Raw genomic sequence first — 26,776 nt, 5'->3', positions numbered from 1 at the left:
TACTCCTTTGCCAAGCACTAACTTGTTTTTAAATTTTAACTAGGCAAGTCAGTTAAGAACAAATTAGTATTTACAATGACGGCCTGTACCGGCCAAACCCGGACGACGCTGGGCCAATTGTGCACCGCCCTATGGGACTCCCAATCACGGCCGGTTGTGATACAGCCTGGAACAAAACAGTACATTTATTTGTATTACCTTTATATATTTAGTTTACGATGGCTACTCCGGAAAGAAGACGACTGATCTCTCCATTTACTGTTCACGTGTCAGAACACCCGTTTGTCACCTGTCGCCCAAGCCTGGCCGACCTTGATTGCTGGACATTTATTGACCTCACTATACAAATTCCACGTCATTGTAACCCCGCCCCCCGTCAAACACGATCTCAAAGCTAAAGGAAAAAAAGAAAAATAGGGTGAGACTATGTAATTGGACACGTATTAATCATTGTTTTTTGATACATCATACGCCATTCAATTCACATACTTAAGGAAGAAGTAACACATTCAAGGAAAAATACATTAAAAGTTAAATTATCTCTGTATCGTTTTACTTAAGAAGAATACACTAAATACGTCGCCTATTTGCTGAAGTGGTATCGCCTAATAAACCACGCACTAGCGGCTAGGGTAGGAGGATAGGATTTCAGAGGCGACAGCGAAAAAGGAACTGAATGTTGTTGTAAACACAACATTAACCAGTTAGCTATATTATAAATACATTTTGTGTAAACAAAACAGTACATTTATTTGTATTGCCTTTATATATTTAGTTTACGATGTCTACTCCTGCAAGAAGACGACTGATGAGAGATTTTAAGCGGTGAGTTGAACATTTTTCACGGGTGGTGTTAATGATATGCCTGAAGCTAGCTTGTCAGCTAAGGGTACTTGGCTAGCTAGCTAACGCGTCCAAGTCATCCAGCCGTCTATTTGATGATATTTGGGGTTTTATCTAGTTGAACAAATTTGCAATGTTGCATTGAAAATAGCGGATGTTTTACACAACAGTCTGCCGCTAAAGTCGACCCTGAAACAGTAGCGACTTATTTCGTCAGCAAGCTAGCTTGCTTACAATACTTGACTAGCCAGCTAACGTTACTTGGCTAGCTAAGAAAACAACTCGTTCTCCAAGGCGAGTCACCATAGTTAACTCGCAAACGAAACTGAGTTAAATTAACTAGACGTCATAAAATTACTCAGGTTGGGTTTAATATTTCGAGGGATATTTTTGCGACATCCTTGAACTTTATATCAAACCATAACGTTTATGAATACGAATGACTTTTAGCTAAACACTAATCTAGGGCTGATGCATTGGTTGATAATATTGCAAGTAAATTAAGAGTTCACTAATTCAGTAATTTTTCGACTTGTAATATACTACAGCTATCAGTTTGAAAATAGGGCTAACAAGTCCTTAAGTTAGATAGCAAGTAATTTGAAACGTGGAAGTTTTTTTCCCCTTCGGACCCCCATAGGCTACAAGAAGACCCTCCGGCTGGCGTCAGTGGTGCCCCTTCCGAAAACAACATCATGGTGTGGAATGCAGTCATATTCGGGTAAGAAGGTGAAGCGCAACCGGTCCGATGTGCACATTGACTGTGTTGTTCTGTCACAGATGTTAAGTAGAAATATTACATTAACACCTAGCCAAAGATCTACTCATAAGGAGGAGCCTAGCTTTACCTTTACTCCTTAACTTCTATGGGCTAGGTGGGACGCTAGACCTGAGGGACACAGCCAGTGAAATATCAGGGCGACAAATTCAAAAACAACAAAATGTCATAATTCAACTTTCTCAAACATACAACTATTTTACACCATTTTAAATATACACTTCTCCTTGATGTAACCACATTGTCCGATTTCAAAAAGGCTTTACAGCGAAAGCAAAACATTAGATTATGTTAGGAGAGTACATAGACAAAAATAATCACACAGCCATTTTCCAAGCAAGGACATGTGTCAATAAAACACAGCTAAATGAAGCACTAACCTCTGACGATCTTCATCAGATGACACTCCTAGGACATTGTTACACAATACATGTATGTTTTGTTCAATCAAGTTCATATTTATATCCAAAAACAGCATTTTACATTGGCGCGTGATGTTCAGAAAATGTATTCCCACCAAAACGTCCGGTGAATGTGCACATCAATTTACAAAAATACTCATCATAAACGTTGACAAAATATATAACAATTATTTAAAGAATTATAGATGGACTACCCCTGGATGCAACCGCTGTGTAAGATTTTAAAATAGCTTTACGGAGAAAGCAATTTTTTTTCAATATTCTGAGTACATAGCTCAGCCATCACTGTGAGCTATTCAGACACCCGCCAAATTCGGGGCAACATAAACTCAGAATTAGTATTAGAAATATTCTCTTACCTTTGCTGATCTTCGTCAGAATGCACTCCCAGGACTGCTACTTCCACAAGAAATGTTGTTTTTGTTCGAAATAATCCATATTTATGACCAAATACCTCCGTTTTGTTCGTACAGATCACTTATCCAAAGGCATAACGCGCGAGCGCGGAACGAGAGACAAAGTCAAAATGTTCCATTACCTTACTTAGAAGCATGTCAAACGCTGTTTAAAATCAATCTTTATGGTATTTTTTTACGTAAAATTGCGATAATATTCCAACCGGACAATAACATATTCATTCAGGAAGAAAAAGAAGGAACGGCGTGCTCGCGTGACCGCGCATATCCAATCCCTTTGTTGCCAGTCAGACCACTCAGTAACTGAGCTCCTATTATCTGCCCAGTGAAAATGCTCAAACCACTTTCTGAAGGCTTTAGACAGTCAATGGAAGCCTTAGGAAGTGCAACGTCCCCCACAGACACTGTAGCTTCGATAGAAAATCAAAAGAACTACAATTCTCAGACTTTCCACTTCCTGCTTGGAATTTTCTCAGGTTTTTGCCTGCCATATGAGTTCAGTTATACTCACAGACACCATTCAAACAGTTTTAGAAACTTCAGTGTTTTCCATCCAAATCTCCTAATAATATGCATATTCTAGTTTCTGGGCCAGAGAAGTAACCTGTTTAAATTGGGTACGTTTTTCATCCGGCCGTGAAAATACTGCCCCCTAGCCCAGACATGTTAACTTAGTGACCCCATAACCTGTTAGGGACAGACGTTCCGCTAGCGGAACGCCTCACCAATATCCAATGGTATAGCGTGGCGTGAATTACAAATACCTCAAATGCAAAAACTTCAATTTCTCAAACATATGACTATTTTACACCATTTTAAAGACAAGACTCTCCTTTATCTAACCACATTGTCCAATTTCAAAAAGGCTTTACAACGAAAGCAAAACATTAGATTATGTCAGGAGAGTACCCTCCCAAAAATAATCACACAGCCATTTTCAAAGCAAGCATATATGTCACAAAAACCAAAACCACAGCTAAATGCAGCACTAACCTTTGATCTTCATCAGATGACACTCCTAGGACATTGTTATACAATACATGCATGTTTTGTTCAATCAAGTTCATATTTATATCAAAAAACAGCTTTTTACATTAGCATGTGATGTTCAGAACTAGCATACCCACCGCAAACATCCGGTGAATGTACTAAATTACTCACGATAAACGTTCACAAAAAACATAACAATTATTTTAAGAATTATAGATACAGAACTCCTTTATGCAATCGCGGTGTCAGATTTTAAAATAGCTTTTCGGTGAAAGCACATTTTGCAATATTCTGAGTAGATAGCCCAGCCATCACGGCTAGCTATTTTGACACCCACCAAGGTTGGCACTCATCAAACTCAGATTTACTATAAGAAAAAGTGGATTACCTTTGCTGTTCTTCGTCAGAATACACTCCCAGGACTTCTACTTCAACAACAAATGTTGTTTTGGTTCGAAATAATACATAGTTATATCCAAATAGCTCCGTTTTGTTCGTGCGTTTAAGTCACTATCCGAAGGGTGACGCGCCGGCGCATTTCGTGACAAAAAAATTCAAAATATTCCATTACCGTACTTCGAAGCATGTCAAACGCTGTTTAAAATACATTTTTATGCTATTTTTCTCGTAAAATAGCGATAATATTCCAACCGGGCGACGTTGTGTTCATTCAAACACTGAAAGAAAAAAATGGAGTCGTCTCGTGCACGTGCGCCTCAGTGTCATTGTTCTCAGCAGGACCACTCACAAAAACCCCTGCTGTTTTTCGCCCAGAGACTGGAGAGCTATCATTCCACTTTCTGGCGCCTTCCTAGAGCCAATGGAAGCCTTAAATGTCACGTTACAGCAGAGATGCTGTATTTTTGATAGATGCCCTAGAAGGAGAACAAATTGTCAGACAGGGCACTTCCTGTATAGAATCTTCTCAGGTTTGGGCCTGCCATATGAGTTCTGTTATACTCACAGACACCATTCAAACAGTTTTAGAAACTTGAGTGTTTTCTATCCAAATCGACTAATTATATGCATATTCTAGTTTCTGGGCAGGAGTAGTAACCAGATTAAATCGGGTACGTTTTTTTATCCGGCCGTGAAAATACTGCCCCCTATCCCAAACAGGTTAACAGGCGGATCCCGTTAGCGGGATCGATTTGACAACAGCCAGTGAACTAGCAGAGCGCCAAATTCAAAACAGCAAAAATCTCAATTAAAATTTCTCACACATACAAGTATTATACACCATTTTAAAGATAAGATTCTCCTTAATCTAACCACATTGTCCGATTTCAAAAAGGCTTTACGGCAAAAGCAAAACATTAGATTATGTTAGGACACCACCTAAACAAGAAAAGCCACACAGCCATTTTCCTAGCAAGGAGAGATGTCACAAAAACCAGAAATACAGCTAAAATTAAGCACTAACCTTTGATGATCTTCATCAGATGGCACTCATAGGACTTCATGTTACACAATACATGTATGTTTTGCTCGATAAAGTTCACATTTATATCCAAAAACCCCATTTTACATTGGTGCGTAATGTTCAGAAATGTTTTCCATCCAGACTTTCCGGTGAATGAGCACACATATTACAGAAATACTCATCATAAACTTTGATCAATATACAAGTGTTATGCACAGAATTATAGATACACTTCTCCTAAATGCAACCGCTTTGTCAGATTTCAAAAAGGTTCACGGCGAAAGCACAATTTGCAATAATGATTACAGCCCAGAAGACACCAACAACAAGCAAACAGAAACCCGCCATCTTGGAGTCAATAAAACTAAGAAATGACATTATAAATATTCACTTACCTTTGATTATCTTCATCAGAATGCACTCCCAGGAATCCCAGCTCCACAATAAATGTTCGATAAAGTTTATCTTTATGTCCAAATACATCCATTTTGTTCGCGTTAGGTTCACTATCCAAATCCACAACGCACGTGCTTACTTAGTCCAGACGAAAAGTCATACTACAGTTTGTAGAAACATGTCAAACGATGTATAGAATCAATCTTTAGGTTGTTTTTAACATACCGTAAATTCTGGACTATAAGCCGCAACTTTTTTCCCACGCTTTGAACTCCGCGGCTTAAACAATGACGCAGCTAATAGATGGATTTTTCCCGCTTTCAATTTTTTTTCTTCCAAAAAAACACATTCTGTGACGTGCTCAGTTTTTTGGCGGCATGAAGCTTTCATTAGACCAATGAAATTGCCGAATGGGTTAAGGTCAAACAACTTTTTTGTTTACTGTTTAGATTAAATCGAGCGCTCTCAAACTTCCCATCATTCTGATTACGGTAGTCATTTTGTCACCATCATCATGGCAAAGACATGGAGAAATGCATATGATGCAGCTTTCAAGTTGAAGGCGATTGATCTGGCTGTTGGAAAAGGAAATAGAGCTGCTGCACGGGAGCTTGGTCTTAATGAGTCGGTAATAAGACGTTGGAAACAGCAGCGTGAGGAATTGACTCAGTGAAAAAAGACAACTAAAGCTTACTGCTAATTTGTTTTTTGTTACAAGCCGTGTTTCGTTAAAGCCTGTAAAGTTAATTTGTTTCAATGTACCGGTAGGCACCTGCGGCTTATAGACATGTGCGGCTTATTTATGTTCAAAATAATATATATTTTTTTAATTCAGTGGGTGCAGCTTATATTCAGGTGCGCTTAATAGTCCGGAAATTACGGTATATCTTCAATAAAATTCCAACCGGACCTATCCGTTCTCTTTAGGAATGAATATGAACTTAGCTCGCTCCCAAGTCTCTGCGCGTGACTGAACCCATGCCTTATAATGGGACACCTACTTCCTTGGGCTGTTATTCCCTTCAAATTCACCATAGAATCCTCAAACAAGGTTCTAAAGACTGTTGACATCTAGTGGAAGCTTTAGGAAGTGGAAAATGAACCCTACGTCACTGTATACTGTAAAGGCAATCACTTGAAAAAACTACAACCTCAGATTTCCCACTTCCTGGTTGGATTTTTCTCAGGTTTTTGCCTGCCATATGAGTTCTGTCATACTCAGACATCATTCAAACAGTTTTAGAAACTTCAGTGTTTTCTATCCAAATCTACTAATAATATGCATATCCTACCTCCTGGGCACGTTTTTCATCCGGCCGTGAAAATACTGCCCCCTATCCCTAAGGATCCAAGGACCTTGTGTTCATTTCAGATGTAACAGTAGACTGGCAGAGAACAGCCAAATACTCAAATTTTTAAACGTGAATCGATTCACAACTGCGATACGGTTCAATAAATATAAAGCCCTTTACTTTCATATCACAATTAACACAAATGCAAAAAAACAAACACATATACTGTTTTAACCGACTTTATCACAGTTGCAGCAGACCGTATTTTTCAGTGACAACACGTTTCTGGTGGCCTTTCGTTATACACAGGTGTTCAGCGCATGCTAAATAGCTAAGTACCACAAGTTGTCGCTCTGTCTTAAGTAAACACAGGCTCTAACATGGAGAGATGTCGGTGTGGGAACTCTAACCCTATAAAGGTGTGTATCTATTTGTGTTTTTCTCGCCGATATGAAAGATAGTCCTAATGCTCCCAAAACGGTACCGCAAGTGATGCATGTTAATGTTCAGACTTAGCGCCAGGGCTCTTAACAGAACTCCCCTTTACAGAAGACGCCTTCTTCCAATGACTCTTATGTGTAATATCATGGAACTGGGTGAGAGACATGGTAAAGGGCTATGTAACACCATGCTCCATCAGCAAATATTTCAGAGCTGAGTTTGGGTTCTGAAACAGCCGTTGCTAGTTATTGGTCATTCTGTGAGAGCCAGATCGTGTCAAGACCTTTTTAGGCCAATGATGCCAACAATTTCAAGTGAATTATCTGCTCATTGTAATGTACCTTCTTCATCCGTATAACTTAACCTCTATGGGCTAGGTGGGACGCTAGCGTGCCACCCGTGGTGCACTCCATCAACAGCAGGTGCATTTCAAGAGCGGCAAATTTGAATCCAAATAAATGTCAAAATTCAAATTTTTCAAAAATACAACTATTTTACACCATTTGAAAGATAAACATCTCCTTAATCTAACCACGTTTTACGATTTCAAAAAGGTTTTACGGCGAAAGCATAAATTTAGAGTATGTTAGGACAGTACATTTACAAGAGTTGTGTGTAATGTTTTGTCAAGTCAAAGACAGGGTCACCAAAACCATAAAACCAGCTAAAATGATGCACTAACCTTTTACAATCTCCATCAGATGACACTCCTAGGACATTATGTTAGACAATGCATGCATTTTTAGTTCTATGAAGTTCATATTTATATCCAAAAACAGCGTTTTACTATGGCATTGATGTTGAGGAAATCGTTTCCCTCCAACAACCGGCAGTCAAGTCAGCGTCACAAATTAAATAATTAAAATTAGAAAACATTGGTAAAATATTATATTGTCATTTAAAGAATTATAGATTTACATCTCTTGAACGCAATCAACTTGCCAGATTTAAAAATAACCTTACTGGGAAATCACACTTTGCAATAATCTGAGCACTGCGCCCAGAAAAATACGCGTTGCGATACAGACTAGACGTCATGTTGGGGAGATCTAAAATCGAAAATACTATGTAAATAATCCATTACCTTTGATTCTCTTCATCAGATGTCACTTCCAGGTATCACAGGTCCATAACGAATGTAGTTTTGTTCAAAAAAGCTCATCATTTATGTCCAAAAATCTCCGTCTTGTTAGCACATGATCTAAGCCAGCCGGACTTCTCGTCATGAACGAGGGGAAAAAATATATTTACGTTCGTTCAAACATGTCAAACGTTGTATAGCATAAATCATTAGGGCCTTTTTTAACCAGAACATGAATAATATTCAAGGTGGACGAATGCATACTCTTTTATAACGTATTGGAACGAGGGTACCCAACATGAACTCGCGCGCCAGGTGTCTAATGGGACATCATCGTTCCATGGCTCTTGTTCGGTCAGATCTCCCTCCAGAAGGCTCAAAACACTTTGTAAAGGCTGGTGACATCTAGTGGAAGCAATAGGAAGTGCCAAAATATTCCTCAGCCCCTGTGTTTTTCAATGGGATAGGTTTAAAGTCAATACAACACATCAGGTATCCACTTCCTGTCAGAAAATGTCTCAGGGTTTTGCCTGCCAAATGAGTTCTGTTATACTCACAGACACCATTCAAACAGTTTTAGAAACTTTAGAGTGTTTTCTATCCATATATAATAAGTATATGCATATTCTAGTTACTGGGTAGGATTAGTAACCAGATTAAATCGGGTACATTTTTTTTATCCAGACGTGCAAATGCTGCCCCCTAGCCCTAACAGGTTAATGGGGAACTGACACATTAATATTTCATGCACACACAAACTTTCAATGTATTTATTTCCCTTTACAGCCCAGAAGGGACACCTTTTGAGGATGGTGAGTACAGCACTGTACACCCCATTCTTTGTGTTTGCATACTCTGCAGTTAAGGTTTGTGTGACATTGTTGAATTGATAAATTCCACATTACTTATCAACTCCCTGTTTTATCTAACGGCGGTATTGCAGACAATGCAACAGCTGTAATTGCAAAATCGTTTTCTAACATTCTTGGTTGCGTGATATTAGCCGTGGTTCTAATTCATATTCTCCCTCCATCTTTTATATGTTCCAGGGACATTTAAGCTCACTGTTGAGTTCACAGAAGAATACCCCAACAAACCCCCCACAGTGCGATTTGTGTCAAAGATGTTTCATCCAAATGGTATGTTGTCACAACGACAGTAGCAAAACATTCTGATAATGATTAGTATTGCCTACAAAGGTTAACACTATTTTTACCCTTCCATTTTATTTAGTGTATGCAGATGGGAGTATATGTCTGGACATTCTACAGAATCGATGGAGTCCAACCTATGACGTATCATCCATTCTTACCTCTATCCAGGTAGACAAATTTCATGTTTTCCATGCATCCTCCTGTCAACATTTAGTCCTACTGCGACAGAGCAGAGATAAGCCACAACAGACCTTAGACTTCCCATACTGAACATCCTGAAGTGCCATAAGTCATGGTGCATATTCCCACTGTTATGCCACACTCCCTGTGCTGTAGAATGCCTGTCTCATCTACTCTGTTGGCCTATCACCCCTCTCTCCCTTCCCTCCTTCCAGTCCCTGCTAGACGAACCAAACCCCAACAGTCCGGCCAACAGTCAGGCGGCCCAGCTTTACCAGGAAAACAAGAGGGAGTACGAGAAGCGTGTGTCTGCCATTGTAGAACAAAGCTGGAGGGACAGTTGACCACACCCTCTCCCTTCTGTCCCCAGCACTGAGCTGTGTGTGACTCGAGTTCTAGTGGAGTACATCTTCATTTAGTTTTTCTTTTAAGCTTTTATGCACTTTACCTCTCCCTTCCCTTGTAGAACCTTTTTTTCTGACACGCTTGGAGTGATTGTTTTACTTTTTTTTGTATTTTCCCCTCTCATTTTGGCCTATTGGGACGTATGTGCTGAATCTTGCCTTTGCCACCACGCTCTTCAATTGAGGACCATTTTTGGATGTCAATTACCTTGCCTCATCCCTTCACTGAAACAAATGAGTTGGACTGATTTTGTTTAATGTTTGGAAGAAATATCAATTATGATAACCTAGCTTGTAGGTTTCTTCTTTGGTGTGCTCCCCTTTATATCAAGCTCATTTTACAAAGCAGCATCTGAGCTATCAAGCTCTACCTTTCTTTGGACAATTGCTGCCCATGTTCATCCTAAACACCCTGATTGAGAATCAGACCCACAAGCTTAACCCATGTCTTTGCTGTGTTGTGAGCTGTTACATGCATGACAGTGAGTGCATTCATGTTGTTCAGTACCCTCAATGTATATAGGAAAACATACATCTGGATTTATGTACAGATTTTGCACTGGTTGTCCATGTCATTTTTTCCAGCACTTGTAAATAAAGGCATAACTACCTTTACTGTAGTACTGTTTCTCTTGGACACCGACAGTAAACCATGTGCTCCCTACAGTATTCATCAATCCACTCTATATTTAGCATTTGTGGCAAATAATGTGATATCAGTGAAACTAGCTTCAAAGTTCATGCATCTGTTAACCTCTTTCAACACACAATATTGAAGCAAACCTTAATGAGAACTCTACACATCTAAAACCAATCACAATTGCAGAACCGCATGGAGTGATTGTGTACACACACAACACCAAATGACACGTTATTGCTTTGCTATTGACTGACAGTACGCAAAGAGCAGAGGGGGAGATGTCATTTGCAGAACCCCTTGGTAAGACTGTTTGGGGTTTTAGTCTAGGTTTCTGTAAAATGGGCTTTCATAAATACATTTGATTTAATACTACCGTTGGACTAGATACATTTAATTCACCTTACCGGTGTCAAGTGAAAGTCCTCACGAACACAGGCCCGTTGCCAAGGGGATTTGGCATCACGCACGCCGTCAAACATTTCCAACTGGATCATCTCCAATGCATTTTGCTAGGGCAGTCCTATCAGTAATGGCACTTCAAGCAAAGGGCAGTCACATATCAGTACATACACATGTGATGACAATTCAACAGAGGAAGTTCATAGATGTATTGCACAATCTTGGATGAAATGTTTTATTTGTTCGGAGGAGCATTATGGTTGCATGCATGATACAGCAGCGTCAATCATTGGTGTGGCTATTTGATAAAATAATCTATTACATTATGCTGTATCTGCTCTAAACCAGTGGTCGTGAACCAGGATGTCCATCTTCCAGTACAGCATTTACTAAAATAAGTCCCTCTTTCCAAATAGCATTGGGAGTAGACAAAACTAACCTAACATGACCACGATGTCCACTGGGCTAGGTAGAGAAGCTACCTGTTGTAGGCCCTTTCCTTCTTCGCCCTCTCTAGGGCCTTGTCCATGGTCTTCTCATTCTCGCCCCTGCATTTGGGGCAGAACCACTTCCCCTTAGGCTTGTGATCCAGCGCCACACAGGAGAAGTGGAACCACTCGATGAGACACTCGTCGTTATCACAGCCAATCATCTCGCCGTAGGATACCTGTTCACACAGGCAGTAGGTGGGCTCGTCTGGGTCGATGGGCAGATCTAGGGGTGACACCTCCCTCTCTGACTTCCCCTTTGACCTCTTCTTCTTCTTGGACGACAACGTTTTGGCCCTCTTCTCTCTGGGTACCCCCATGCCCACCTCATCAACATGACCCATGCTTCCATAGCTCTCCCAATTCTCTCCGCTTTTCTGCCGCCGTGACCGTTTCCCGCCAGACTTGTCCCCCCCACCGACTGAGCACAGCGTCACCTTGTCACGCCTCTTGTCATGGTGACCTGCTTTGCCCGGAGTTGTTTCTGCCGACGGCACTATGGAGGCTGCGGTCGTCATGGCAGTTGATGTGGGTACATGGGTATCAGGGTTCTCCTTGGAGGCGTGGAGGAGCTCAGAATGCCAGTCCACCTGTCTGCTACAGTTCTCCACCAACTCCACCTGGAACAGTACAGAGTGAGTATATATATAATATATATATATCACACACTGTGGGTTTTGATCAAAAGGGTGACATACAGTACCAGTCAAAAGTTTGGATACACCCACTCATTCCAGGTTTTTTTCTTTATTTTTACATTGTAGAATAATAGTAAAGACAAACTATGAAATAACACATACGGAATCATGTAACCAAAAAAGTTTTTAATCAAAATATATGAGATTCTTCAAAGTAGCCACCTTTTGCTTTGGACAATATTGGCAATCTCTCAACGAGGTTAATGAGGTAGTTAACTGGAATGAATTTCAATTAACAGGTGTGCCTTGTTAGTTAATTTCGGCCAATCCGTTGTGTTGTGACAAGATAGGGTTGTTACGCAGAAGATTTCCAAATATAGCTAAAAAGACCAGGTCCATATTATGGCAAGAACAGCTCAAATAAGCAACGAGAAATGACAGTCCATCATTACTTTAAGATGTGAAGGTTAGTCAATGCAGAAAATGTCAAGAACTTTTAAAGTTTCTTCAAGTGCAGTTGCAAAAACCATCAAGTGCCATGATGAAACTGTCTCTCATGAGGACCGCCACAGGAAAGGAAGACCCAGAGTGACCTCTGCTGCAGAGGATAAGTTCACTAGAGTTACCAGCCTCAGAAATTGCAGCCCAAATAAATTCTTCAGAGTTCAACAGACACATCTCAACAGCAACTGTTCAGAGACTGTCAATTGCTGCAAAGAAATTACTAAAAGGACACCAATAAGAGACTTGCTTGGGCCAAGATGGAAATCTGTCCTTTGGTGTGATGAGTCCAAAATTGAGATTTCTTGTTTCCAACCCTTGTGTGTTTATGAGATGCAGAGTAGGTGAATGGATGATTTCCGCATGTGTGGTTCCCACAGTGAAGCATGGAGGAGGTGGTGTGATGGTGCTTTGCTGGTAACACTGATTTATTTAGAATTCAAGGCACACTTAACCAGCATGGCTTCCATAGCATTCTGCTGCGATAAGCCATCCCATCTGGTTTGCACTTATTGGGACTAGGGCGTATACAGCATTTTATGATATACCAGTATTGATGCAGGGACCAGTTTGGGTTTTTACTTTACCTTCTATACCAGTATTTGAATGTTTGGTTTGTTAAAATGTGATACGCCATGTGTAATGTCAAATTTTTATAGTTTACGTCGCTACTTAAGTCATCTCTTTCCGCCATTTTCTCCCATGCCACTTTCCACGCCCCGTCACTGAAGGAGCGCATTCGACGTTCAACCACGAGACACTTGCGTTCAGTCTGCATGGTCAATGCTGCTTTCACTTTGCTTATAAATCAACTAGCGTTCTATAATGACACGATTAGTTTGTTTCTTACGTCAGCAAACAGCTAGTTTGTCTTTTCTTAGCAAGTTGCCCTAAATCTTGTGAGACTAATTGTTAGCCGCTAATGCTAATAGATACTGAGTAAGAGCAAACGTAGCTAGCTAATACAGGTGATAGTGTAGACCTAAATCAGCATGTTGTTTGTGCAACAGCATCTTCTAAATCAAAGAGGAATATGCAAAGCAAGAATGTTAGCTACATGAAGTAGCTAAGAGAAAACATGCAATGTAGCCAAAGCTTACAGGGTCCCCTAGGAAACACTTATCAAACCTTTAGTTCCTACCCTGTCACAATAACTCCTCCCTGGCATTTTAATTAATTGTCATCTCAAAACACTATTCAAAGTGCCCACTATTATATTCTAACAATAGAATTAGAATAGTCATTCTATTTCCAAGATTCCAGCAGTTCTGCTCTAATTCGCAAGTCAAATCCCAATTGCAACGTTTGGTTAAAAATAAGTCTTAGATTATTTGCCCATATCATGCAGCCCTATGTGGCAATTCTCAATTGAGCAGAGGTTGTAAAGTACTTAAGTAAAAACACTTTCAAGTACTACTTAAGTCTTTTTTGGGGTATATGTACTTTATTTTACTACATTCCCAAAGACAATACTGTAATTTTTACTCCATACATTTTCCCTGACACCTAAAAGTGCTTGTTACATTTTGAATGCTTAGCAGGATAGGAAAATGGTCCAATTCACACTATTGTCAAGAGAACATCCCTGATCATCTAATGCCTCTGATCTGGAGGATTCACTACACACAAATGATTTGTTTGTAAATGATGTCTGAGTGTTGGAGTGCGACCCTGGCTATCTGTAAAAAAAAAAAAAAAAAAGTGAAATGGTGCCATCTGGTTTGCTTAATATAAGGAATTTGAATTATTTATACTTTTACACTTAAGTACATTTTATTCATAAAATATTAACTTTTGATACTTAAGTATATTTAAAACCAAATACTTTTAGACTTTTACTCAAGTAGTATTTTAATTGGGAGACTCACGTTTACTTGAGTAATTTTCTATTAATGCATCTTTACTTAAATCAAGTATGATAATTGGGTACTTTTTCCACCACTGCAACTGAGTGCAGGAAATGCAGAAGTGATAAGTGCTGAAATTTGTATATATATATATATATATATATATATATATATATATATATATATATATATATATGTGTGATATAATATTTTGGCCATATCGCTCAGCCCTAAGTGGGACTATCATTTATTTTCAACAAAACACACCTCCAGGCTATGTAAGGGCTATTTCACCAAGGAGAGTGATAGAGTGCTGCATCAGATGACCTGGCCTCTACAATCACCGGACCTCAACCCAATTGATATGGTTTGGGACGAGTTGGACCGCAGAGTTAAGGAAAAGCAGCCAACAAGTGCACATCTTATGTGGGAATTCCTTCAAGACTGTTGGAAAAGCATTCCAGGTGAAGCTGTTGAGAGAATGCCAAGCATGTGCAAAGCTGTCATCAAGGCAAAGGGTGGCTACTTTGAAGTATCTCAAATATATTTAGATTTGTTTAATACTTTGTTGGTTACTACATGATTCCAGATGTGTTATTTCATAGTTTTGATGTCTTCACTATTATTCTACAATGCAGAAAATAGTAAAAATAAAAGAAAACCCCTTGAATGAGTAAGTGTCCAAACTTTTGACTGGTATTGCAAGTTGGTCAAGGAGAGTGACCAATATGGGCTTTGTTACAGCCTCATCCATCAATATTATTGCTTTTCAAGTTGGAAAATCAAACTTCTTCAGGATTGGTGTCCTGTCCGCGGGACGGTTGAGCTAACGTAGGCTGACGTGATTAGCATGAGGTTGTAAGAAACAAAAAAAGATTCCCAGGACATGTACATATCTGATATGGGCAGAAAGTTTAAATTCTTGTTAATCTAACTGCACTGTCCAATTTACAGTGGCTAATAGAGTGAAAGATTACCATGCTATTGTTTGAGGAGAGTGCACAACTATGAACTTGAAAATGTATCAATAAACCAATAAGGCACATTTGGGCATATTTGAATAGATATGCAAGATTTCACTGCATCACTCAAACTTTGCACATACAGTGCTGCCATCTAGTGGCCAAAGTCTAAATTGTGCCTGGGCTAGAATAATTCATTATGCCCTTTCTATTGCATTTCAAAGACGGTACAGAAAAAAATACCAAAAAAGGTTGTTTTTTTCTTTTGTATTATCTTTTACCAGATCTAATGTGTTATATTCTCCTACATTCCTTTCACATTTCCACAAACTTCAAAGTGTTTCCATTCAAATGGTATCAATAATATGCATATCTTTGCTTCAGGGCCTGAGCTACAGGCAGTTAGATTTAGGTATGTCATTTTAGGCGAAAATTGAAAAAGAGGTTTAAGCAAAGTTCATATAAAAAGGGAAGACACCTTTGTCCATAAATAATAATACAGGCAGCCAGCCACGTTCACGCACCATCTGCCCAGCAATCTGGATCTTCTCATCTCCCAGCTCCTGGCTGCGGATAAGAGCTCTCTGGATGGCCAGCTGAAGTCTATGCCGCTGGAGAGGGTCGGACTCCAGACTGTAGCGCTCATAAGCATCATCCAGCTCTTGCAGGCCATCTGAGACAGGGGGGAAAAACAAGAAGATGCAAGAGATGTAACAAACATGGCCCATAGATTGCGTAAAGTGGATGGAGTGGCAGTTTTATTATGGATCTAAACAAGCGTGTATTACGCTAGTAAGCTAAATACATTTACATAACTTGACGTGGATATTGTTTTAATTTTACATAGAATAGTAGACACCTTTTATTCAAATTGTAACTTAATCAAAAGATGCACAGGCTAGCTAGCTTGTATCTGGATGCAAGTAACCAGCTACTTCTAGAAACTAACAGCGTAACTTCAGCTAGCTATGTTAACAGACTAGTAACAGTTATGTAAACTAGCTATGTTGATTAACGTTACCTAGCAGGTAGCTAGCAAAGATGGTCAGTGGACGAAACGTGAACGATTTACCTTGATATTTAGCATCAATTTCCTTCATAAGCGACACACTCCTCTGTAGGTCGAAAGGCAGTGATTCGACCAAGTCCAAATATTCTTCCACATAATTTGTAACGACATGGACCGGGTCGCCGTTAGCCGGATTTAGCATTCTCGTCTGTCAATGTCCACAAAAAAAGAAATACAATTGTTACACAGAACATCCTTCTTCTACAATATTATGGCACACAGAACATCCGAAACTCATAATCCTACAGTACACGTTGGACGAATAAAAAAAACATATTTGCAATCTCTTTAACGTTTGAGCTGACCTTTTCCCTTACTGTATCCATGAAAACTAATTCCGCTATCTAACGTTTAACAGGAGGAAGCTAAGCTAACAGCTACCATTAGCTAGCTAGTAGCAGTAACGTCGCTTACAGCCTTCACACTGATTACGGTCTGAACACGCAAACGACCCATTTTTACTCACCAGAAACGTTGTATTTTCCGTTTACTGAAGCTCATACAATGTATTCAACCCAACTGGAGAATATTCTAACGGTGCATTGATTGCAGCGTGAAGAACGGTAAACTTGAGTTGAACAAATAAACCGGTTTATTTTGAGCATGCGCATCCTGTGAAACAAACTTGACATGTGTCGATTTTTGTTGTTGTTGTGAAGATACTTTTTTGGCAACGACGTTTTTTATCTGTTGTGTCTGTTTGTTTATTGTTTTAATGCATTTAGTTTACAATTATGCAGATCTTGTGAAAATGGTTGATGCCTGACATGCTTGATGTTACATCTTAGCTTGATACAGTTCCAGTTTTGCTCTGATGTTATGAAGGCGATAACCCGCCATATCGGAAATACAATGTATGCGCCCTCTGGTGGCAGTATGACAGAATGGCAATTATTTAAAATGTAAACAAAGTTTCTCTCCATCGCAGACATTTCACACTGTTTGAGCTGACAGTTATCATTGATACATTGGATAATCTAACTCTGTGCAACACTGTGAGGAAGGTAGAAGACAGAACAAAGAAGTGAACTCTCAATCAACATTTTAATATTTACAATGTAAAAGATGTTTCTGACAAAAACAGGAGACCACACCGGTGCCACACTGTCACTGTAAGATTCTATTCTGGATGACAGTAAAGATAGGAATGTCATGATGGAATAGGATGAACTGTCTGGAAGGAAATCACAGAGAATTCTATGCTGTAAATCATCAAGTATTATTAAATGTGTTACATAGTATGTGTACTGTTTGAAGTCTGTTAGGTAGTCTGATAATATTGATGTATAATCATCTCAGCTCAGCCTTGTGTGCCCCTTTAATACTGAAGTGCTGGCTGTCAACATTTTTAAAAGCCAACGAGGCACTTTGAGGAAAATAAAATAGACTCCAGTGCAGAGGGAATATTTCATAGACACCTTTTCTTTATCCATTTAAAAATCATTAAAGTCTAGTTTATTTAGCACCAATAGACGTGGTTTCATATGTTGGAGCCCTACTTCTTGTATTATTTCTTGTTGATTAAACAAAGTCTTAGGTCGAGATTCAATAACGATCACAGGTTCTCGAACAATGCAGCTTTTTAAGGCAATGTTACTGCGTTCATGGAAATTGCAATCGTGGTAAAAATAAACTGCAACGTCGGCTCAATTGGAAATTACGGATTGAATCCCGGCCTTAGCTTTCCTGTCTGGAGGAACAGACTAGCTACAGCTAAAAGATCTGAAACGTTTTGATAGTTGGGCTCTTTGGCCCAATGTCAATGATTATAGAGAATGGATTTTCAGGATTCCCATGGAAGAGCGTGTCGTTATGTCTATGTACTGTATGCATGTATGTAAGTGTATGTACAGTATGTATGCATGTATGCAAGTGTATGTACAGTATGTATGCATGTATATAAGTGTATGTACAGTATGTATGCATGTATGTAAGTGTATGTACAGTATGTATGTAAGTGTATGTATAGTACGTATGTGAGTATCTTGGACCCCTCCCTGTAGACCGTTCTCAGCTCTCAAATAGTTTTTTGAAGGCGGAGCTGATCTCCTGGATCATGTCTGTGGTGGTGGTGGCTCGGCCATGTTTGTGAAAGGCCTGTCTGTTACACTGTCTGGTCAGAGAACAGGCCCCGAACGCTGCCACCACTGATGGGTTCACACTGAGGCAGAGATTGGAGAACACATTACAGTTACAGCAATGACAAATAAACTGTAAAATTAGGCCAACTAAGTAACAATGGCAGCCCCTTCTAATGTTCTCATAGAACTATATTCATTTTGGCCATGTCAGTGTATAAGCACATAATGTTAATGAATATGGTACCTTTTAGTCATGTCTGCTGAGGAGGTATATGCCCAGTGTGCCAGCACTCCCAGAGAGCCAGATAGGAGGTCTCCTTGCCCCCCACACCTACGCCCGCTGCCCTCCTGTCTGCACAAGATCACTGGACACCACAGGACACAGTCAGAGCTTTACAGGAATATGTGTGAATGTAGCATTTAGTCTAAGTGTAGCTGTGCGTGTGTGCATGACAGACACTAACCCTTGTTGCCGTCAGTGATAAGGTCTTCCTCCCCCTTGAGCACCACAGTCAGGTTGCCCATGGCAACACTGAGCTCCATGGCACTCCTCTGATGGTCACTGCTATCCAGAGGCTCATGGTGCTGAAAAAGACAGACAGACAGTAGGATAATGATAAACACACACACACACACAGAGCTGAACTGGCAGACTCACCATAGCCTCATACAACCGGGTGAATTCCATGTAGTTGGGAGTGAGGATGCCCTTCTGGTACCCTTGGATGACTGATGGTTGCTGAGCAACCAGCCACAGCCCGTCCTATTGGTGGAACACACAATCACTGCACATCTTTGTGAAGAAATCTAAAATCTATTAACAAAGTGAAAATATGTTTTGTGTACAGTACTTACTGCATCAATAACAATAGGAATATCTCTTGCTTTGGACTTCTCAATTACTTCCTGAAGAGAGAAAAAAAAAGAGTCATGAAAACATTGGTAATATGTCAACTGTCAACTAAAATTGACTGTGTGTGTTCAGTGTCCCATGTGCCTTGGCGTTTTTCAGCAGCATTTCGTCTCTGCCCAGCCCTGGGCCCACCACCAGGCAGTGGAGTCTGGGGAGCCATTTCTCCATCTCCTCCACTGCATTGGGGCTGTCCCTATAGATAATATTAACACAGTTATCATCAACAAAGACATCCATTATATGCACACTGCTTACAAATAGGCTTCCATTCCGAGACAGAACTTACAGCACAGGATGAACTATGAGCTCCGGACTGTAGGATTTGATCACTGTCACTGCAGCTTTAGTGCAGAATACGTGTGACAGGTCGGCTCCCTGGGAAGTGATACAGCAGAGGTTTTGTCGTCATATCAATGTCTCCACCAGAGTAAAAAATGACACAGGACCAAGAAAGCTACTTTGTGCTTACCACTTTCAATGCAGAGATAGCAGCAAAGTACGGAGCTCCTGTATACCTTACCATGACAAGAAAAATAATTAGAAAGAAGGATGGAACGAAAGAAGGATACAAAGAAGAACATTTTAGAATATCTTTGGTACCTCACACAATATGGGTATACTCCAGAAAACCTTCATTTAGAAATCCAAGTTAAAGGTGGGGCTGGGTCACTTGGATAACTTACTCCTGACATCCCCCAATAATCCCAATCCGCCCATCTTGGCCTTTGTGCTTTTTAGACGTCAGCGGAGGGACTATATTCTTCACCAGCGGAAGGATATCATCCATTCCTCGGCGTGCTGCTGTCCCAAGGGAGAAGGAGCGCTCGAGGACTGAAAAAGGAGAGAGAAGTATTCAGAGTTTACTTAAAACTTGTCGCTTACCTGCTTGTGTGTGCATTTAGTTCAGCCTAGATGTCTTTGTGGGTCTGTTTCAGCCTTATTCAGTTCTGTTTGACCTTCTTGTCGACAAGCAGTCTCACCAGAGCTGGCCATGGTTAAACACAGGCCAACTGAGTAAGAGAAGCAAATACCTAAACCTGCGTTGGACTGTGGTTGACTGTGGTAGCTGGGCCACTCAGCCTGGGACTGGGGCGAGCGGACTCGGCGGTGACACGACCGACCACGCCTCATTTGGCCGGAGGCGGACATGGGCACACCGGGCTGCATGTTGGACTCCATGGTATTCAGAGCAGGCGGCATTGCTGTGTTTGCGGTAGCTGTGGCGACGGGGTTCCTGGTGGCGATGCTGGAGAACATCTGTCCCAACACCTGGAGCATGTGGAGCTCGCGGGCATGTTCGGCTTCTCGCCGGTGGTCCTCGGCCTGCAGACGCTGCTCCTCCATCTGGTAGAAGCTCTGCTCAGCCTCGGCACTCTGCTCCAGGAGCCGCTTCGTCACACTGTCCAGGGCCAGGTCGACGTGCCGCTTCTTGGGCCGCTTGGAGGACGGTCCACCAGCTGACTGGCTGCTGATCTGTCTGACTGTAGTGCCTGTTGACGAGGAGTGGATGGAGTTTGAGAGCTGCCACTGTGGTAGTATCGGTATACTAGATATGGTTGATTTTACAAATACGGGCACTTTTTGGATGTTTTTGAAAATGAAACCTCTTGAAACTGTTTTTTTAATCTATCTGGAAACAAGATCAAATAGTAGCTGAGACCATATTATTTAAGAATATATATATTTTTTTATAGGTTTCCCCAAATACCTGAGATGAAATGTCATTACCACCACATAAAATTATCCATATATGCCTTGATGATACTCAGAAACATGCATTTACCACATCAAAATCTTAATATTTGACATTTTAGGAATTATCTTAAGAACAAGCATATAAGGTTCACATATGGGAATCATCATCTATAGTAATTTAATACACATTTTCCTAAAAAACATGTACCGTAATGGTAATGACTTAGCGTTGTGGTAATGACAGTGTGGTGGAAATTACATTTCATATAAAACTGATGAAAAATACCATTAAACATTTTGAACGTCACAGGTGTACATGTTTCATTTTATTGAAGATATAGAACACAACATTAAAAACCTCAAAAAACAAAAAGGTTACATGCCTCAAGAACTTAAAGCATATTTCAGAACAATTGTTGGATTCAATGCATTAGGCAGAAATACATCTATAAGGTTGTAAACACTAGGTGACATTAAACAAATTGTTGTTCACTGGCTGCAGTCTATTGATTCAGACTCACTCAAGATTATGCTCTCTATTGCTTAACGAGAGAGCAAATGTCCTCCCAGACTGCGCCATCAGGCATCATATGCCATTTGGTCACTGGATGAGGCTCAGGGACAAGCCCAAGCACATTCTCTGGTTGGTACCATACAATTTCCTCTCTCCTTGGCCAAAAGAATCTGTTTGCTCTCACACGACTCATCGTCTTGACTAGAGCACTGCTCTCTGCATCAACACCTTGTATAATACCAAGGTAAGGGTCGTCATCATATTTCACAACACACCACTTTCCAATCAGTCTCTCATGTATGTCTGCAATGGGCAGTTTTGCACTAAGAAATAGTTGTGGTGCTGTGCAGGTTGAGGTGAAGATTGTGCTTTGTCTGCCTCTGTTTGTTGAATTATCTCAGTCTGTGGGCCAAAACAATCACAGATGTGGAGTTGAGCACCAACAACTTAGAACTCTCCATGTGATTTGTCCTGGAATGGCAGTGACGATCTGTAAACAACATAGAAGATTTCTTAAATTGATGAATATACAGGAAATCTAACACATTCTGTTAACACCTTCAGTAAACACTTAAATGTTAGAATGAAAAGATAGTGATTTGAAAATCTACAATTTGATCTACATTTTGTAATTACAAATCTATAGTTTTACATTATACATATTACCTGGTGTATTTTCATTGTTCCACGGGTCATCTCAATACGATCTGGAAGCAGGAGATCAATTTTCTCAATCTCTTGCTCTGTGACGTAAAATAGCTTCACATTTGACTGCTCTTGGGAAAGTTCCTCGTAGAACCCTTCCATTCTGAAGGTCCATTCCTCTTGCCACCATGGAATCAACTTCTCTTCACAGCTGCGTCCAGCCTTCAATTGTGCTCAGGTAGAATAAATTATTCTTGGATCTGTACTGTGTGGTTGGTCCATCACTTACAACATGGAAGACAGTGGCAGATGGATTCAACTCATGAAGGTGGGAGAGAACTTTGGAGAGATGACTAATACATTTAGTCATTACCACCACATTGTCCTTACCATCACAGTTCATTATGTGGTGGTAATGACATGTGGTGGGAATTACATTTTTACAGTATTTGGTCATAAATAGCAGGGATTCTAGCATGAAGTTGAACAGCAAGCATACAATGTATCCTAAATAATTATTTGATGAAATTACAGCCAATTTGGTAATGACGTACAATATCTCAAAACATATTTACCTTTATTTTCTGTCATTTCCTGGCATCAAACTCTGAATCTCCCTCCATGAGCTCCACTGTCTCTATTCATAATAACCAAGTACACAAACTAAGAAAAAAAAAAAAAACTCATGTAATTTTCTTGTCATGGTGGTAATGACACAATACTTAGAGACTACTGTAGTGTTTTTTTTTAAAGTAGCAAATGGCTTATGCCCATCTAATATGTAAACTCAGCAAAAAAGAAACGTCCCTTTTTCAAGACCCTGTCTATCAAAGATCATTCATAAAAAAAATCAAAATATCTTCATTGTAAAGGGTTTAAACACTGTGTACCATGCTTGTTCAATGAACCATAAACAATTAATGAACATGCACCTGTGGAACGGTCGTTAAGACACTAACAGCTTACAGATGGTAGGCAATTAAGGTCACAGTTAGGAAAACTTAGGACACTAAAAAGAGGGCTTTGAACTGACTCTGAAAAACACCAACTGAAAGATGCTCAGGGTCCCTGCTCATCTGCGTAAACGTGCCATAGGCATGCTGCAAGGAGGCATGAGGACTGCAGATGTGGCCAGGGCAATAAATTGCAATGACCGTGCTGTGAGATGCCTAAGACAGCGCTACAGGGAGACCGGACGGACAGCTGATCGTCCTCGCAGTGGCCGACCACATGTAATAACACCTGCACTGGATCGGTACATCTGAACATCCCACCTGCGGGACTGAGGGCTTGTAGGCCTGTTGTAAGGCAGGTCCTCACCAGACATCAAGGGCAACAACGTCGCCTATGGGCACAAACCCACCATCGCTGGACCAGACAGGACTGGAAAAAAGTGCTCTTCACTGACGAGTTGCGGTTTTGTCTCACCAGGGGTGATGGTCGGATTCGCGTTTATCGTCTAAGGAACGAGCGTTACACCGAGGCCTGTACTCTGGAGCGGGATCGATTTGGAGGTGGAGGGTCCGTCATGGTCTGGGGCGGTGTGTCACAGCATCATCGGACTGAGCTTGTTGTCATTGCAGGCAGTCTCAATGTTGTGCGTTAAAGGGGAGACATCCTCCTCCCTCATGTAGTACCCTTCCTGCAGGCTCATCCTGACATGACCCTCCTGCATGACAATGCCACCAGCCATACTGCTCGTTCTGTGCATGATTTCCTGCAAGACAAGAATGTCAGTGTTCTGTCATGGCCAGTGAAGAGCCTGGATCTCAATCCCAAATGAGCACATCTGGGACCAGGGCCATTCCCCCCAGAAATGACCGGGAACTTGCAGGTGCCTTGGTGGAAGAGTGGGGTAACATCTCACAGCAAAAACTGGCAAATCTGGTGCAGTCCACGAGAAGGAGATGCACTGCAGTACTTAATGCAGCTGGTGGCCACACCAGATACTGGCTGTTACTTTTGATTTTGATCCCCCCTTTGTTCAGGGACACATTATTCAATTTCTGTTAGACACGTCTGTGGAACTTGTTCAGTTTATGTCTCAGTTGTTGAATCTTGTTATGTTCATACAAATATTTACACATTAACTTTGCTGAAAATAAACGCAGTTGACAGTGAGAGGACGCTTCTTTTTTTACTGAGTTTATATAGTTTCTATTTTACTCTTTTTTTAATCAGGTGCATTAAATATTTTCTAATTATCAAGACTTCTGTAAGTGTAATACATAGCAGAATGCCAAAAGTCAGTGTGAGACAGGGCAAAAATAAAATGAAACACTGAAAGCTGAAAAATAGGTTAAGGTAATTTTAGTCTCTACTTAATGGATGTGAAATAATAAATCTAAACTAACATTGTAACTTAAATCTAACCCTGTGACACAAAAAGGCCCGTATTTGCAAAATAAAACATAATAACAATGTAATGTCATGCCATACTAATGGTACTTACTATTTCCCACTGTCACAGGGATGGGAGGGTATTCGACCTTCACTTGGGTCTCTGGGTAGGAGCATTCCCCTGTGCTCTCCAAGTATGGGTCCTGTGGAGGGTCTGTGTCCACTTCCTCCTCGGTCTCATCCCCCACGGCCCCACTGTCTAACAACTCCTGGGGGTCAATCTGGGGACGGCTGCTTAGTATCCTCTCCATGGCATCGTAGAACTTGCAGATTTTGTGGTATTGTCCATTGTTCCTCAGGTTGCCCTCCTTGGCCAGGATAAACTGCCTTTTCAGGCTTTTGATTCGCACCCTACACTGCTCTGGGGTTCTTTCGAACCCCATAATTCCCAACCTTCGGGCGACGTCGCGGTAGACATGACTGTTTCGGAAGTTTCCGCCCAACGCCGTCTGGATGTCCCGCTCCCCCCAGATATTCAGCAAGGTTCTGGTTTCGACATCCGACCAGAGAAAGCCCCGTGTTGAATTGGCGAGCATAATTATCAGGTGCGAGAACAACTGATGCGTAACTTATCTTTTAAAGCACGCAGTACAGTCAGAACACCAAGAAAGGTTGGCAAGTCAGCTGGTGAACAAGACTAGCTAGCTAGCAGCAGGAACCGGTATCAAACCTCGACATTCAGAGCCTGATTAAGAAAGGCTATAACGACCAGGTAACATTTTACCTGGACATGGATGGCGCACATTCAGCAGCCAGATGTTGTTTTTCAGACAGTGCACTTTCATACAATGGAGATTAGTGTCTGCAAAACTGATTATGGGCCCCTACCATACACTCGAGTACCGCAACACAAACGGTCCTTGATATCCGGAATCCTTGGGACGTCACTACCCCCATTGAAGTTGAAACGCAAAATGGTTAAGGTAAGGTTAGGGTTTAAGTTAGGGTTAGGGTTTAAGGTAGGGACATCCCAACGATTCCGAATAGCACTGACCTAAAACCACCGTCAGGGACAGCATGTGTACTACATCACAGGGATTAGCTCGCAGAGCTCCACTGGGTCCTAAAGGAAATAGTTCGCTTCAGGGATTGTGGTGTATAAAAAGTGACAGCGACGTAAAAATAGAAATAAAAAAGCAGTACAGTATTTGTTGTTTCCACTTTACCGTCATCGTTCATATAGGTTACAGCAATCAACAGTACAACAGTAGAGGCAAAAGACAACCAAATATCCAAGTTTGCATGATTCGGTCGTCCTCTTGCGAGCCTATTAGAGGCCGTAGGTAAACCGTGTAATGAGAGGTGGCCCGCACACACTGGCAGTTCTTACTTAAACACGAATTGTGAGTTACTGCTGAAAATAGGATAAATAGACGCTTCACTGGGACGAGAGGCGCTAAAAGATCCAAACAAAAACAGAAAGTGTGTTGAGAGGATCATAGAACTAGATAACGGACTTATCTTTATATCTGTGTCATTATAGGTCTGGCAGCGATCTCCATTTTGAAGTAGTTAATTTTCTTCTTCACGATTGGCTGATCTCTCCTGATGAGCCGTTGGACATGACTCCAACAGGGTTATCGGGAGGGATCAGCCAATAAAGTCGGACATTCCACCCAGTTGACTACATTAAAATGGTGGAAGCCCTCGATGGCACTTTTCATGCTAAAATGGCCTGAAAGCCACTAGAGGCCTCCAGAGCTATATAATATAAGATATAAAATGTAACAAGCAGTAAATAAAATAATATATACTGGGGTGCCGGTACAGAGTCAATGTGCGGGGGCACCGGTTAGTTGAGGTAGTATGTACATGTAGGTAGAGATAATTGAAATGACCATGCATAGATGACAACATAGAGTGGTGTGGAGAGGGGGCAATGTGAATAGTCTGGGTAGACATTTGACTAGATGTTCAGGAGTCTTATGGCTTGGGGGTAGAAGTTGTTTAGAAGCCTCTTGGACCTAGACTTGGCGCTCCGGTACCGCTTGCCGTGCGGTAGCAGAGAGAATAGTCTATGACTAGGGTGGCTGGAGTCTTTGACAATTTTTAGGGCCTTCCTCTGACACCGCTTGGTATAAAGGTCCTGGATGGCAGGAAGCTTGGCCCCAGTGATGTCCTGGGCCGTACAGTCTACCCTCAGTAGTGCCTTGCGGTCGGAGGC

At 41.0% G+C, this 26,776-nt stretch overlaps 3 protein-coding genes and 1 long non-coding RNA gene across 6 annotated transcripts; 1 reads left to right on the top strand and 3 right to left on the bottom strand.

Moving 5' to 3' along the window:
* Window positions 1–601: 601 nt before the first annotated feature.
* LOC106586675 (ubiquitin-conjugating enzyme E2 A) lies at window positions 602–10,435 on the top strand. The gene is made up of 6 exons (XM_014174199.3): window positions 602–825; window positions 1,484–1,564; window positions 8,869–8,894; window positions 9,132–9,221; window positions 9,316–9,404; window positions 9,632–10,435. Exons 1-6 carry the CDS (start codon window positions 782–784, stop codon window positions 9,758–9,760), a joined length of 459 nt encoding a protein of 152 aa, XP_014029674.1. The 5' UTR covers window positions 602–781; the 3' UTR covers window positions 9,761–10,435.
* A 645-nt stretch (window positions 10,436–11,080) lies between these two features.
* On the bottom strand, window positions 11,081–17,240 carry LOC106586674 (inhibitor of growth protein 1). Of its 2 annotated transcripts, none has more exons than XM_014174197.3 (4): window positions 16,831–17,240; window positions 16,368–16,512; window positions 15,820–15,968; window positions 11,081–11,967 (listed from the first exon to the last, which is right to left on the bottom strand). In XM_014174197.3, the coding sequence occupies exons 2-4, from the start codon at window positions 16,504–16,506 to the stop codon at window positions 11,338–11,340; spliced, it is 918 nt and encodes a 305-aa protein (XP_014029672.1). In that variant the 5' UTR covers window positions 16,507–16,512; window positions 16,831–17,240; the 3' UTR covers window positions 11,081–11,337. The 2 variants fall into 2 exon arrangements, with proteins under 2 accessions (XP_014029672.1, XP_014029671.1); XM_014174196.3 differs by lacking the exon at window positions 16,831–17,240 and adding an exon at window positions 16,670–16,817.
* A 149-nt stretch (window positions 17,241–17,389) lies between these two features.
* Window positions 17,390–26,251, bottom strand: LOC106586673 (ATP-dependent (S)-NAD(P)H-hydrate dehydratase). Of its 2 annotated transcripts, XM_014174193.3 has the most exons (12): window positions 24,665–24,951; window positions 22,788–22,875; window positions 20,390–20,848; window positions 20,042–20,189; window positions 19,828–19,873; window positions 19,645–19,733; window positions 19,443–19,551; window positions 19,301–19,351; window positions 19,104–19,208; window positions 18,910–19,030; window positions 18,690–18,810; window positions 17,390–18,525 (listed from the first exon to the last, which is right to left on the bottom strand). In XM_014174193.3, exons 2-12 carry the CDS (start codon window positions 22,801–22,803, stop codon window positions 18,375–18,377), a joined length of 1,416 nt encoding a protein of 471 aa, XP_014029668.1. In that variant the 5' UTR covers window positions 22,804–22,875; window positions 24,665–24,951; the 3' UTR covers window positions 17,390–18,374. The 2 variants fall into 2 exon arrangements, with proteins under 2 accessions (XP_014029668.1, XP_014029666.1); XM_014174191.3 differs by lacking the exon at window positions 22,788–22,875 and having other exon boundaries at window positions 24,665–26,251.
* On the bottom strand, window positions 21,349–22,778 carry LOC106586676 (uncharacterized). Its single transcript, XR_001324235.3, has 2 exons — window positions 22,234–22,778; window positions 21,349–22,057 (listed from the first exon to the last, which is right to left on the bottom strand). It is a non-coding gene; the product is annotated as an uncharacterized LOC106586676 (long non-coding RNA).
* Window positions 26,252–26,776: the final 525 nt, after the last annotated feature.

Source organism: Salmo salar, chromosome 25 (assembly GCF_965601325.2).
Source record: "Salmo salar chromosome 25, fSalSal1, whole genome shotgun sequence".
Taxonomy (NCBI): domain Eukaryota; kingdom Metazoa; phylum Chordata; class Actinopteri; order Salmoniformes; family Salmonidae; genus Salmo; species Salmo salar.
The sequence above is the reverse complement of the archived record's forward strand: the minus strand, read 5'-3'. Positions and strand labels throughout refer to the sequence as shown.